General features: G+C 34.6%; 1 protein-coding gene and 1 long non-coding RNA gene across 6 annotated transcripts; one reads left to right on the forward strand and one right to left on the reverse strand.

Annotated features, from left to right (window-relative positions):
* Positions 1-1,146: 1,146 nt before the first annotated feature.
* On the reverse strand, positions 1,147-3,644 carry LOC131636097 (F-box/LRR-repeat protein 13-like). Of its 3 annotated transcripts, none has more exons than XM_058906751.1 (4): positions 3,388-3,644; positions 2,342-3,305; positions 2,083-2,183; positions 1,147-1,493 (listed from the first exon to the last, which is right to left on the reverse strand). In XM_058906751.1, exons 1-4 carry the CDS (start codon positions 3,414-3,416, stop codon positions 1,415-1,417), a joined length of 1,173 nt encoding a protein of 390 aa, XP_058762734.1. In that variant the 5' UTR covers positions 3,417-3,644; the 3' UTR covers positions 1,147-1,414. The 3 variants fall into 3 exon arrangements, with proteins under 3 accessions (XP_058762734.1, XP_058762733.1, XP_058762732.1); XM_058906750.1 differs by having other exon boundaries at positions 2,083-2,243; positions 3,432-3,643; XM_058906749.1 differs by having other exon boundaries at positions 2,083-2,243; positions 3,388-3,643.
* Positions 3,645-12,023: 8,379 nt separating this feature from the next.
* On the forward strand, positions 12,024-14,499 carry LOC131636098 (uncharacterized). 3 transcript variants are annotated; one of them, XR_009293959.1, is made up of 3 exons: positions 12,024-12,811; positions 13,283-13,599; positions 13,947-14,499. It is a non-coding gene; the product is annotated as an uncharacterized LOC131636098 (long non-coding RNA). The 3 variants fall into 3 exon arrangements; XR_009293960.1 differs by having other exon boundaries at positions 13,291-13,599; XR_009293958.1 differs by having other exon boundaries at positions 12,028-12,811; positions 13,474-13,599.

Raw genomic sequence — 14,499 nt, forward strand, 5'->3', positions numbered from 1 at the left:
TTGTTTTGATCTAATGGTTATATTACTCTTTTAAAGCTACTATCATATTTATTAAAATAGTTCCATCTTTTTTTATAATAATTAAATTCTATTTTAGAAAATCATAATATCTTACTCTTATAAAAAAAAAAATTCTATCACTTATTTTAACTAACTCACATATTTGTAATTCTCTATATTTTTTAATAAAAAATCTGATTCAAAATGTTATTTTTTAAAAATTAATTATTATAAATAAAAAATAGTTGTTATTTTTAAACAAATTTCACTTTTTTTTTAAATTGAATTATATTCTATTTGCTTTAAATTAATATAAAACTGGTATATATTTTTTATTAATTATGAATAACATTGAAATGAAAGAAAACTTATCAATTTCTTTATTTTTCAATTTACCAATTAATTTGAATAAACTTATTATTCGGGATTTTATTTTAAATTTTATATGTAGATTTTTATTATTAATTTTAGTTTATATAAAATCTTATAAAATTTTATGATTCAATTTACGTGAATATAAAATGATATATTGAAATAAAATATAATAAAAATGATCTATTTGCTTAAATTAAAATATTTTTTTTATTACTAAAAGTGAAAGGCATTTTTATTAAATCAAAATATCTTTCTCTAATTTTTTTAACAACTCTCGCAACTAATGTTATTCATATTAATATTTATTTATATATCAAATTTTTTAATATTTATTAATAACTAATTTTTTTATAAACATGTGTTATTCATATAAGCATGTGATTAAATAAATGCTTTTAGAGATTTAAAGATTAATTGTCTTATTTTCTTCATTAATATAGAGAAATAAGTACAGTACTTAACCAGAGTTTAATTACACTAGTAAGTAGTATAGTCGACACCTCTTTCTCTTAAACTTCTCATGATAGATTATGCTATTTCAATTTCAATGCCTTTTGCTATTTCAATTTCAATGCCTTCTGTAATCTCACCTCAATGGCAAGATAAAATTACAGATTACTTTTCTTTGTCACTAAATTTATAATTTCTGTAATCTCACCTCAGTGACTAAATTTATGCACTATTTTCTCTTCTGGGTTTCTTAGTAGAAGTATAGGGAAAAAAGATAGAGAGAAAAATAGAGCCAAATTCAACATGGAAGGAACAAACACATGACACAAAAATGTTAGAAATATATAAATCTTCTTGACAAACAAAATAAAAACAATAATTCAGTAAGTTGCAGAGAAAATAAATAAGTCTTAATAATGCTATGCTATGGAAACATATCTCTCTGAAAAATTGCCTTAGTCACTGCATACACCCTTTCAATCTCTTGGACATAAAATCCTATGTAGCACAAGTCTGAGTACACATGCACTGACATTTAAACTTACGTTTAATTTATTCATTTTTTTGAATTATTATCAGTGTCGTCGTGTCAGTGTCGAGATTGTTTTCGGCGTGTTTTTGCTTCATTGATCCATGAGTCATTGCATATTAAATCCTTCAAAGTAGGCCTGTAAAAATATAGAGGCAATATATGTTGTAAATCAGACCGAAAATAAAGATGATATCAATAAAAAAAGTTTTATAAAAATCAACTTCCATTTAATTTCAATTCTAACTATAGAGCATGGCAATAGACATAATTAATTCTAATAGAATTGAGTTTGATAGAATTAATTCTATAAAAATTGGTTTTTTTTTGCTTTCGCACCAGTTCGACCCACATTGATGGGCCACTAATCCGGCTAGGGTGCAGAAGTTTACCCTAGCCAAGGACTTGTTTCAATCTGGGAATCAAACCCGATATTCTCCGAATACGTCCTTAGACGGGGTCCATTCCACTGGATGCTTTTATGTTTGGATAAACTAATGTAAAAGTGAGTTGAACAATTAATTTCAATATAAATATCACACACAATGTAGAAACTACAAATTCTACCTTCAAGTAGAATCAACCTAAAATTGCTTTTGGTCCTTTCAAAAGTCAAACCAAACAGCACTAATACTAAGTTATAACAAGTTATAACAAGAGAGAGTAAGGGAAACAGAAAAAACAAAAACAAAAAGCTAAATTAAACAATTGTCCTCAAGAGTATTTACCCTGGGAAAATGACTTTCTTTGCTGACGGTGCATTTTGAAGCAAAAAGTCTTCTGTTCCATCGGGTAGAGATGAAAATTCATGTATTTCTATTTCCAATAACTTCAAATTATGTAAATAAGGGAAATCAATCTTCCATGAATCAGGAATTAATTTGAGAATCTAAGCAATGAAGAATGAAGGTGAATTAAGATCAATTTAGACAAGTATATTCAAAAAAAATGAAAGCACTAAATTTTAAGTAAACCAAATTAAAGTACCTCAAGAGTCTCTGAAGAGATTGCCAATGATTCCATAAGGTCAAGCTCAACAAGCCAATTGAATAGAATTGAAGGAAAATTTGTGACTTTGTGGAATGGTAAATGAATCTTTACGTGTTTAATATAAGAGAAATTGGTATTGCTAATGTTATGGTGCCCACATAAATTCTGAAATGGATGACCAGTAAAATCAAAGCTAAAAAGATTTGGGGTAGATAACTTCAATTTATAAGACTTGTAATTGGCAGGCAATACTATTGTTAAATTAACAAGTGAGACACTTGATATGAATAGGTTGTCTTCAACACGGGTTTTTTCATTATAAAGTGAACAACATTCAATAATCAAAGTATTCAAACTTTGAAATACGGAAAAGGGGTCAGCATAGCCATCATCAGTAGTGCATCGAAAGGTGAAGGATTGTAAAGACAAGTAGGTTAATGCGGGAAATTGAAGAGAATTCGGAAATACTGGTTTTAGTCTACCCCATTGTTGCACTTCTTCCCATGAAATAAGTTTAAGAGAGGTTAAAGTATGATATGAAGAGTTGGTACAGAGTGGAAAGTGTTCAAGACTGCAAGCCACTTTCATATCCAAGTGTTGGATGTTGTGTGAAAACAAGTATTTTATGATCCTTTTGAGCAGGTTAGGGTCAAAATAGTGAGTGCACTCAAAAGTGAGAGCTTGCAGAGAGGTTTTGTCATCGCGAGAAGAGAAAAATTGAGAAACGAATGTGGCGAAACTTTCTAAAGATTGAAAGTTTCGAAAGTTTCTACTCAAAGAAAGAACGGAAATATTTTTCCAGAGATCCTTCCATCTAGTGGAGAGGATGGATATTTGAACAGTTTGCTTCGCTTCCAAATTGGACAAAATATGAAGTAAAAGACAATCAGGTAGACAACTGATTCTGTCTTTACCATAATATCGTCTCCTTGTTTTCATTGTCCTACATGTTTTCATTGTCCTGCAAGTCAAAAACAACCAAACTGATAAATAAATAAATAAATACTTGCAAAACTTACAGCTAGAATCTCTCCATCCCCAACCTATTGTTAGCCATTTGACGGAGAAGCATAGATCTACCACCAACCTATGTTTTGCAGTTTGACGGAGAAACGCAGATCTACCACCAACCTATGGTTAGCAATTTAACCGAGAAAAGTACAGATGACTGCTTCAAGAAGGTCAACAGATGACTGCTTCAAGAAGGTCAACAGAGCGGCGGATCTAAGGACGACGGCAGAAACAGGAGCAAGAGACTTCTGCGTTTTGGGATTGATAAGTGTTTAACCTAAGACTACTTGTCTTTTTTTGGTTCCTTATATACTGATTTTTATAAATAAATAAAACTTAAAAAATAATCAATTTAATATTTATATTTTCAAATTTAATTTTTATGAGATTTGATTTAATTTAATTTATAATATTTTCAACCATTTTTTTTTCAAACTTTTGTTTTTATAGATAGGTTAAAGTTAGGGTGAAGATTCAATTAAATTTCTCTGGTGAAATTTTAAAAAATAACTGATGGATTTAAATGAACCATTAAAATCTAATATATAAAATATTTAGAACATATAAAATTAATTGTAGGTAATGTGTGTGCGTGTGTGTGGTTTAGTGGTGAAGATTTGAATTTTAAGGATGTGCTCCCTTCAAGGTCTCAGGTTTGATTCCTACTAGGCACACATTAGTCTTATTTTCTCTAAGTTTTATCGATTTTTTCTGCTTCTCTCAAACTTTATCAATTTTTTTGTTTCTTTCAAACTTTCTCATTCGCGGTTAATCTCAATTTTCCATTTCTCTCTCAGTCGCTTTCTTCTTCGATCAGTTTCGATTTCATCGACAATTTCAGTCACTAATCAGTGTTTGTGTTTCTGAGCGACGGTCAATGGTTAATGAAGGAAATCTCTTTTAATTGTTGTTCTATTTTCTGGTGTGGTAAGTTTCTCGATCGAAATATTTTGTTAGTTAGTTTTTTTTACAAGTTTTGCTGGTTTTCTTCCCGCAACAAATTCCAATTGAGTTTTGCTTCAAATCTTAGAATTAATGGTGGAAGATTTATGTTGACTTTGATTTAGGATTTTCTTTGTTGATAGTTTGGGTCTTTATCAACTGATATTCATTGGAAAGCTGGATCATAATGGTGGCCTCCTTACTGACGGCGATGAAGATTTTTGACATAGTGAGGGGGTACCTGCAATGCACTCTGACGCTCAAGTTAGAAAATGATTTAGATGCAAGTATTTTCAGTGATTACGTATGTGTACCTTTTTCCTCCCGTAGGAGGAATATATATATATATAGAGAGCCCCCGGCGTTGGGCCAACGACCTTCTTAACGGACAAAATTAACTCTCCCATTAAGGCAGGTTGCCAGGATTTGCAAGTTAAATACTCTGTAACTGGAATGGCAGTTACGATCTTGGAATAATGAAGAGGACGGTTACATCTTCTGATAGTTATTCCTAGGATGATTTCGTCCAGGACCGTTATGAGAGAGGGAATAACGTATGGAGCCGTTGAGGCTACCCTCGACAAGAATCTCACTAAGATGTCGACGAGTACCCGTGCGGCGAGGCAGGTCGACATCAGAGGATATGTCGGGTGCGTCTAGAATGTCACCAAACGTGCCATCAGTGTTGAAGTCAACAAATAGGTTAGAGACAAGATCTTGAGATTTGTCCCTCGAGGTGATCTCTCCTAGTGACTTCTTGTCGGGCGAAGGATCTTATCTGAGGGGAAGGATCCTCGCCCGACGCGGATCGTGAGAAGCCTTATGGTCTCCTCGGGGGAAACCTTTCGGGTCCCAAATTTCGTGTCCCCGAAACATGTTATTTGGGCCATTGGGTACTTGGGCCATTGTATTTGGACCTGTTGGGCCTGTTCGGGCCCAAACCAGAACAAGAGCCCCCTAAGTCATTGCTTGAGAAGGAGGTGATGACTTTACTCAGAAGATGAGCAGGGACAAATACCTTGTATGTTTTCCGGTGTTTTTGAATAGAACGCTCGTTTAATTCATACGATTGCATTATTTAGATCAAAAGTTTTGATCGTTCGTAATACGCTTGTTTCCTGTCCGAGAAGAATACGAGGAAACAAAGATCGAATGGATGCCACATTTCAGACACGTGTCAATGATTCATAGTAATCATTACACCCTAGAGACGTGCGCTAGGTATAATGGGCTAGTCCTAGGGTGTTGTTTCGAGGACGGCTGACGATTATGTGTCCCATCGTTTGGACTTCCCCATATGTTTCCTCATAAGAGTATAAATAGAGGGTTTGATCTTCATTCATAACTTTACTTTCTCATCCAAGCACGTTCGGAACTCCCAATTTTCTCTACAACCTTCTACCAGAAGACACTTCATCTTCTTCAGAACTTTGCAACCTCTATTCACCAGGTAATTTGCCTTTCCTTTATTGTCTTCGCAAGATGGATTTTGTAGATAAAATTTTTCTGAAAGACTGGAATTATGGTTACCATTGTAGTGAGGGATTATGGTTATTATTCCAATAGTTTATGACAGAAGAGTCGTATATAGAATCTTTAGGGTTTTAGTACCTTCTAGGTTTTGCTCGAGTTGTTTCGCGCATAATCCCTCGGCTCATTCATGCATATTATGAATTCTGGGAATTTTTAGGGTTTTCGCGTTCGCGACCTTCATGTAGCGCTCGTATTCTTCATAGGTTGCCCGCAATATTCATAGTTTCGTTCGGTATCTTCAAGTTTTCTACTTTTTAATAATGTGGGCTAGGATTGGATGAGCAGGCTTGTTTATATTTTTTGAATTTTGCTTGGGTCCATATCCCCCCAGAGTTTTCTCGTTTTATTCGCGTGGGATTTTTGTCGAGGGCCAACATCGAGGGCGCCCTTTCACTTGTCTTACGGTGGAAGGATGAATTTGATTGTCTGTCGAATTCACATATTTCCTTCTATTTTTCAGGTGATTGAAGAATTTGGCGATAGCTCCGCCGAAGGAAACCGGTCGAATATGCTCAACTTACGAAGACGATCGAATTCCAATGTATGTGTTCATCTTCAAGGAGCTCAGGATGAAAATGTCGTTCAGCTCCTTTGAAATGGAAGTTTTTAATTTTCTTGGACTAGCGCCTTCACAACTCCACCCTAATTCTGTGGCCTTTATCGATGTGCATGCCCAGGACAACACTCAAATTATGGCTGAAAATGAGGCTACTGAAATCCAGGTGACCTAGGAAGAAAATTTGGTACAGGCTACTGAAAGCCAGGTGACCCAGGAAGAAAAAATGGTACAGGCTACTGAGGGCCTGAAGAGCAAGTTCGAGAAGGCTCAAACCATTGAGAACGAAGCCAAATCCAATGTCAAACAACCAAAATCAGTGGTTCAGCCATAAATTTGGGACACCTTGAGTGAACCAAGTGGGAAGTATGACTACATGGTGAAGTATTCTGCCCCAGAGAGTTTGAAGATCCCATTCTAAAGCATCAAACCATTGGGCTGGGATGACCCCATCACTGAAGGCCAGATCGAAGAAGGCAAGCCTGCGCACCATAACACCCAAGCCATAGTTGGAAATAAGGTTACTGAGGGCCTCAGAATCAAGCATGAGGAGTTTAAGATTGCTGATGGTTTTAGAAACAAAATCATAGAGAAAATGACCCCTCCAACATGGAAATTAACATGGTGAATCTCAGCCAGCCAGCCCCAGAAATAGAAGAAGTGGAAAGTCATCTCTGTAAGGTGAACGAAAACATGAATGTTGGTTATGCTAGAAGAAATGAGATTCTGATAGACTACTTGTTTCAATGCCATCAGGAAAATGCCGAAGGGTTAATGCGCCCTTGATGTAGTGTCATCCTAGACAGAGATGCTGAAGCAACATACCAACGCATTCAACATGCTTACACTGGGGGCAACTGACAAAACTCAGACAAATTGCTTTCAATCTTCCCAACTGCTACAGAAGGCCTATTAGGTTTTCTGGTGCGCTGCCATGAAGATAACTTAGAATGCTTGATGTGCCCCAGATGCGCAGCAGTCTATGATCGAAAGGCTGCTGAAATGTTTATGAGGATACCTCACATACGAGTGTTGGATAGCAAGATGCCCACCAGTTTTTCTTATGATTGAAGAGGTGTTCCTTGAAGGCAGGATAACCCTCACCCAAAGGTAATCGAAGGGTGACATTCAAAGTTCCTACCAATGCCCCACCTGACAAGTGGGTAACTGGGAACGAAAGAAACGAAGTTGGGAAAGGAAAGTGGAGAAGTTACGACCAAGGAGGAAGAACAACTACAACTTATCGAAGGATGTTCCAGTCTTCCAAGAAATAATCTCATGTTTCTGATAACTACAATGGGACTAACCCAATGTCTAGGTCCCAATGGCACAGGCATCAGAGGACTAAGCAAGCACAAATGGATTCAACAACGAAAGAAAGTGGGGAGACAAGTAGTAACCAGGTTTCGATGGATGTTGCAGTCGAAAAGAAGTTACATGTGGGAAGAAGGCTCTTTTCCCCCAAGAAGAAAGAAACCAGAGAGGAAAAGCAAGTTGAATCCAAGGAAGATCAGGATATGGTAACTAGTGATTTCGAATCAGATGGAAGTTCATCCTACAAAGTGAATTGCAATGTGGTTTCTGTGGTCCCACAAGAGTACAACCAAGTCACAGAAATGGAAGAGTCTGAGGAAGATGATGCAAGAGAGATGGCAAAGCATAAGCCTGAATGTTATCATGTAATGAACAATGGTGCCATCGAAGAGCAGAATGCATTCTTCGAGAGACCAGACCAACAAATGAAGAACCATCTAAAGTTTCTTTTTATAAGAGCAAAGGTGGAACAAGTTGGCATTAACAAAGTATTGGTCGATGGCGGTGCAATAGTGATCTTGTTGCCCTAGTTTATGTTGAAGAAGATAGGGATGTTTGATACATATATCAAACCACATAACATGGTGTGTCATACCTCAAATTTGACTGCCCATTTTCAAAAGTTCAAACAATTTCAAAGTTGGTTTTTGTTATTGGTTTATTTACATTTTATTTTGGGTTATATTTATTTGTAATTTGTTTTGTCTGTTTAAAAATATAAAATAGTTTAAATTATTTATATTTATTAAATAAGTAAAGACTTGCTTACCTTTCAAAAGACTATTCATCTCAATTGAATAGCCTAGCACAGTTGGTAAACAATGAAAGCTTATAAATACAAAGTCATGAGTTCAAATCTTGCTTGGTGCATTTTTTTAGATATCTTTCTATCGTTAGCTTTATTTCTATTTTCCAATTATATTCAAAAATTCCAAAATAATCATTTTTAATTATTTTATTATTATTTTCGTATTTTTATTTAATTAATTTTTAAAAAATAATTATTTATTTGATTTTATGCACTTTTTACCAAAATTAAGTGCAAGACTCATAATAAATACCAAAAATATTTCCTTACTTATGTACTTGTTTATTATTGGTCCAAATGTGTCAATTTGTGTCACTCCCACCTTATGATTGGTTAGCTTGCTGACCAAGAAGTATTTAATTGGGCAATCAATTTTATTCCTATTTTGGTGACTTAATTATCTCTAAATAGTTAGGTATTCTCACAATTTCAGAGAACGGTTTTTCCACGCTTTGGCCTCTACAAACAAATTTCCCCGGTTTTTCCACGCTTTGGCTCTACAAACAAATTTGCCACACTTTGGCTTTTACATTTTTTTTAATTGGTTTGTGGTGTTATTTGGCCGATGATTCTCGAATGAGGCCTCCCTCCTTTCTAAACTTGTCATTGTTGGTTTTGGTTTTAGTTTTGGCTGATGATTCTAAAATGAGGCCTCCCCACGTGATTTTTATAATGGTTGCCCAACTCATTTCTCTGTGTTTGTTGCAAGGTTTTTGTGGTGAATCAAAAACCTTGATCCTTGTCTCCAACTGACAAGGATTAACAATAAATCATGATGATTTATGGAAACCTATCATGATGATTTATGGAAACCTATTTATACGCTTTATATTTTGGCCGGTGATTAAACATCGATACCGATATGAGATCTATTTTTAAAACCTTAAGATTAAATGGGTCCCCTTGAATACAAGGGAAGTAAAGGATGTCTAACACATTCCCTTTGCTTTTTGCTTAATTTACCTACTTACCTAGATCTATGTAGTTTTTAAGGGTTTCCCACTTCCCTTATTATTAGTGGGTGACGACTCGTTTAAACGTAAATTTTAAAACCAGTTGTCACATCTGGAGACTTCACTGGGATTATGAACATACCCTAGTTTAATCTTTAGGTTTTTGGTTTTGAGTTTTTTATTTGGTTTTTGTTATTGATTTGGTTATTGTTTATAGTCCATAATTAAAATATTAATTTTGTGTTGTTACTAATTGTTATTAATGTTTATTTTCATTTAGCATTTTATTGATTTTTATATTAACCATGCCTTTTGTTTCGCTGAAGTTGCAGGGATCAATAAAAGACATGACTATCTGATTTATTCCTACATATTTTCCTCTGTTTTTTTTCATTGAGGCCAATATTCACGTTAACCAACTTGCAAGCTATAATCTCTAATTTTCTTGTCATATGTAGATACATACATGAAACCTATCATTCTTGCACATTTCAATCCAAATCCAGATTTAGAACAACTAAATTAACACCACAACTTGTGAAAGTTTTCTTTTGCCGAAGAGTCAAGATGATAGGAACTGCATCATATACGCACATCGTTTACTCTTTGAGGTTTCCTGTTTAGTAGAGAGTTTTGGAGCGTCGTTATCTTTTGGCTTGGAACTACCAATGTTTTTGGATTTACTTGTCATTCACTTGTCATTTTCGGTGCAGCTGGTCTAAAGAAGAAACTCAAAAGGTAAATTGAAAATCTAACCAAGATAATCTAGTTGTGTTTGTTTGTTAAATCTGCAGGAAAAACAAAAAGGAAAGAGAAGGAGTTTCAATCGCACCGCTGCAGAAATACTCTCCCGCCATCCGTTGGAGTTGTCCAAAACCGGCTCCGCCATTCGTCCTCGTTCGGCAACAGTCACCATCCCTCTCGTTCAAGTCCTCCGTCGATCAACCACAAACAACTCGTAACCGATTGACGAAGACAACAACGCTACCTCCGCCCACCACCGCACGAGATCTCTCAAACCCACAATCTCATCACTTCCGCCAGTCATGTTTTCGTCAAAGGAATTGCACGTGAAAGAGGAGAGAAGAATCCGAAGAGAAAGAGATTGGGTTTACAATTGTATCATGTTTCTTCATAATACAAATGTAGCGGGGAAATCGTGAATATAAACATTAATTGTTTAAATTCACAATATATATTTTAGAGTCGCCACCACGCTTTATTTTATCCAAAAGGAATCGGGAAAAGAATGAAATAAAACCTTAGTTAAAATTTTTTTTTTGAAATAAAACTTTTGAAAAAATTCAAAGATCTTTTGGTTTGGGGGTTGATTATAATTAGGGAATGTATTAGCACCCTAATTATCTCTATGGGATCCTCTTGTAAAATTTGTGTTTGAAAGTTGTTTATTTGTTTTGGCTTAAAGGGGTGAAAATTATTTTTAGAAAAAATGACTTTAGTAAAAAATACTTCATCATGTATGATTATAATTTTATGATTCCCTTTTTCTAAAATGATAGATGCTTTCCACGACTAAATATAAACTCTAGCTTAGGCATATTATACCAACAAGCGAGTGAATGTTTAATCGAAGAAATTCTCAATATCGATCTTAAATAGGGAATGCATGGGATTATATTCCTAGATGATTGTATTTAAACTACATTTGGAAAATTAAAGACTAGGGTTTTGCGTTTATTCCCTAACTTATAATATCTCTAATAATCATAATATAAAAGATTTTGAATCCCTTTGGATTTTAAACGAAAAAAAAGCAATAATATTAAAGAAAATCATATATCAAATAAATCGAGTATTTAAAAATTAATAAGCATGTAAATATGACATGATAAATAGCACATATATAAGTCGCATAGCATGAATAGACAAACACATCTTTTAGAAATTAAATAGCAAGGTTATTAATAAATTTAAGTATTTTGTTAAGAAAAAGCTTATAATTAAAAGATTAACAAATTATATAATTTTAAAAATTAATGTGATTAATTAATTAAAAAAACTATTAACAAAAAATCTAAGAGAATTAATCATAAATTTAAATTAAAAGAGTTTTTTTATTTGACTTAATAAAAAAAGTTACCACATTTTATTATTTATGTTAATCATGACTTAAAGTTAAATTTTAGATTTTTTTTTTATAAAAAAAAGTTTGAAAGTCGGATTAGTAAAAAAATTATTATTAAGATTAGCTAATTAGAAATAATATGATTATTAAACGGTTAAAAAAAACTGGATTAATTCTTAACTAAAAAGTTAGTTTTAAATTAGGAAATTGGAGGGGTGTGAACTAGTTAAATTTCGGATGGGATTTAGATCAGTAGAAATCAGGAGGCCCACATGGTTGTATAAACAAAAACAAAGCAGAGAAACAAAACAATGAAAACGCTGCACTAATGAGAGGATTAGGGTGCGGATTGGGCTTTAAGGCCCGAATGGCCACTCAAAAAAACAAAAAAAATTGAAGGAACCCTAGGAATATGATCAGCAGCTGTTCAAAACGCTTGGGATGATTAATATTAAAACCCAATTAAACCTTCGAAATTCCCAAAAAATCTTAAAGCAAAAACACGTGGAAACCTTCTTTGCCTCAACTTTCAAAGACTCAAACCCTTTTCTCTCCTCAAAAACCTTTCTCTATTTACGATTCCTCTTTCTCTCCTCGGATCGAAAACTCTCTCTCCAAATACTCCCCTTTTCATCGCAATTCTCCCTCAAATCTCTCAATCTTTCCATGTGTTTCTCAGTCTCTCTCGAAATACGTTTCTACACTAAAAAAAAAATTCTCTTTCTCTCTTCGGATCTCATTCTCTCGCGATCTGGTTCTTTGTCTTGATGATGGTGGTTGTTCGGTTGTCATTGGTGATGTTGTGTTGCGGGTTTGGTTGGTGAAGATGGAATCAGAATGTATGGTGATGGCGATGGAGGTTTGTAAGGAGGGTGAAGGCGGAAGTGGTGACGGAGGGATGGTAGGTTTGGACGTACGGATGGTAAGTTTGGACGGACGGTAGGTTGCGATGGTTTCGGTTTAAAGGAGAAGAGTGAATCTATTTAGATGGTTAGGTAGCGAGGAAGCTTGAAGGGTTTGGGCGGAAGGGGTGATGATGGTTGCAGGTAGGGCGGCGAGTTTGGTTGATATCGGCGGAGGCTACGGCAAGGTGGCGAGACGGATATGGAATTGCGAACGGCGGTGGTATGTTGGCCGGAAGGATGATGGTGGTGAGACATATGGAGGAATATGGTGGATGATGGGAAGGGGGATTCGGCGGAGGCAACTTGAAGGTGATGGTGATGATTGGGCTTGGTGAGGATGAAGACGACGACATCATCAGGTAATTCTTCGAAGAGATTCTCTTCATTATTGTGAGGTTGTTTTAATGGCCTTCTCATGTTTTCTCATTTGAGATTTTGATGAGATTCTGTGGCTACGTGAACAATGCTTTCTTCTTTTTCCTTATCTCCGTATCGCACGAACAAAAATGACGCAACTCTGTTTTCTTTGATACCTCTCTCTATTGGCTAACAATCTATGATTTCATTTCTGAATGTTTTGATAGGTTTAAAAAAACTAACAAACTACTTTGGTTAATTTATTGTTCACAGGTTTATAATCATTTTTAGGGTTTTCACATTTTAGGGATTCTAGAGAAATCCCATTCCTAATATACCACAATGTTCATAATTTTATTTAGGTTAAATGGATATTTCATAAAAAACATTATTTTAAAACTGTAATGATGAATCAATGAAGAGTAAATTGGTTCAGTTATGTTCTTATGTTGAAAAAGCTAATTCCTTTTTAGGTTTACAGGCCCTGGACTTAACAAAAGCAGCAATGAAACTACTTTTCTCTCACAGTCTCGACATCATAACAACAGAACAACAAAAACTTAAAATAATACCCTCTTCATGAAATTCTGTTTTTTATGAGTTCATATTTTAAGTTTGAAATTGTTGTTATTATAACTTGGATATTGTTGTGGTCTTTTTGCAGAGGCAGGAATAATGGTCAAGAAAAGCGAACAAGAATTCAAATATTCATGCCATGAGATTAATAAAGGAGTGCAAAGAATTTGAAGAAATACCCGCTCTGAATGTTCTCGGAGGTGAAGACCCGTTGGTAAGCTTCTCCTTTTTTCTTTTTCTGCAGAGCTTTCTTCCTCTTTAATCTCTATTCTCAAACAAGTTTTTCCTCAACTTTTCTAGTGTAATAAAACCTCAAACTTGCTACCAAACTCTTTTTTGTGATGTTTTCTCTCTAGATTTTGTTGCTGGTGTAATGTTGGTGTGATCTTGTTTGTTTGTTTTTTCTCTATATTTTTTGGTGTATTCTTGGCTTAATGTTGCTGCCCTTAAACAAGTGGTTTGTACCTCTTTATATAGAGGAAGAAATGAGATCTTAGGAGGGAAAATGAATATGAGATTCAAACAAAAAAAACCTCTGATTTGTGCTTTTCTCTTATGCAGATTTTAATACCAAATTGATGAAGAAATATAGCTGTTAGAATTGTCTTAAAGTGTAGAAAAAAAGTCAAGCTAGCATAGCACAACATGCTGTTTGGAGAGGACAGATTGTAAACACAAAAATGTGGAAGAAGACAAACACAGAGACAAGAAGATGTTTGGACTTGAAACCAAAAAGAAAAAAAACTCTAGGATTTTTGACCTACCTGCCACTAGGGGTGATCAAAACCAAACCAACCCAATAGAAAACCGCAAACCAAACCAAACCAAACCGAAACCGCAAAAAACCGCATTTGGTTCGGATTAGTTTGGGTCAGTTTTTACAAAACCGCACGGTTCGGTTCAGTTTGCGGTTTGTATTTTGTAAACCGAACCAAACCGAATCAAACCGCACTATGTTACAACCTAAATTTTACTAAATCACATCCAACATAAACTTAAACTTATTATACATTAGCATTATGATTACGAACAATTTTCTCATCCTTACACATATAATTTCAGTCCCGATCTTCTAAAATCTCTAATAACATTATCGCACCTTCTTTGCCACATA

Source organism: Vicia villosa, unplaced genomic scaffold, assembly GCF_029867415.1.
Source record: "Vicia villosa cultivar HV-30 ecotype Madison, WI unplaced genomic scaffold, Vvil1.0 ctg.001632F_1_1, whole genome shotgun sequence".
Classification (NCBI taxonomy): Eukaryota; Viridiplantae; Streptophyta; class Magnoliopsida; order Fabales; family Fabaceae; genus Vicia; species Vicia villosa.

Excerpts from the sequence above, each read along its gene's own strand:
- LOC131636097 (XM_058906749.1), bottom strand. The coding sequence starts at position 3,416 with ATGCTTCTCCGTCAAATGGCTAACAATAG. Across the intron at positions 3,306-3,387 it reads CGTCAAATGGCTAACAATAG|GACAATGAAAACATGTAGGA; the intron begins GTTGGGGATGGA and ends TTTGACTTGCAG. Across the intron at positions 2,244-2,341 it reads TCTCTTCAGAGACTCTTGAG|ATTCTCAAATTAATTCCTGA; the intron begins GTACTTTAATTT and ends TTCATTGCTTAG.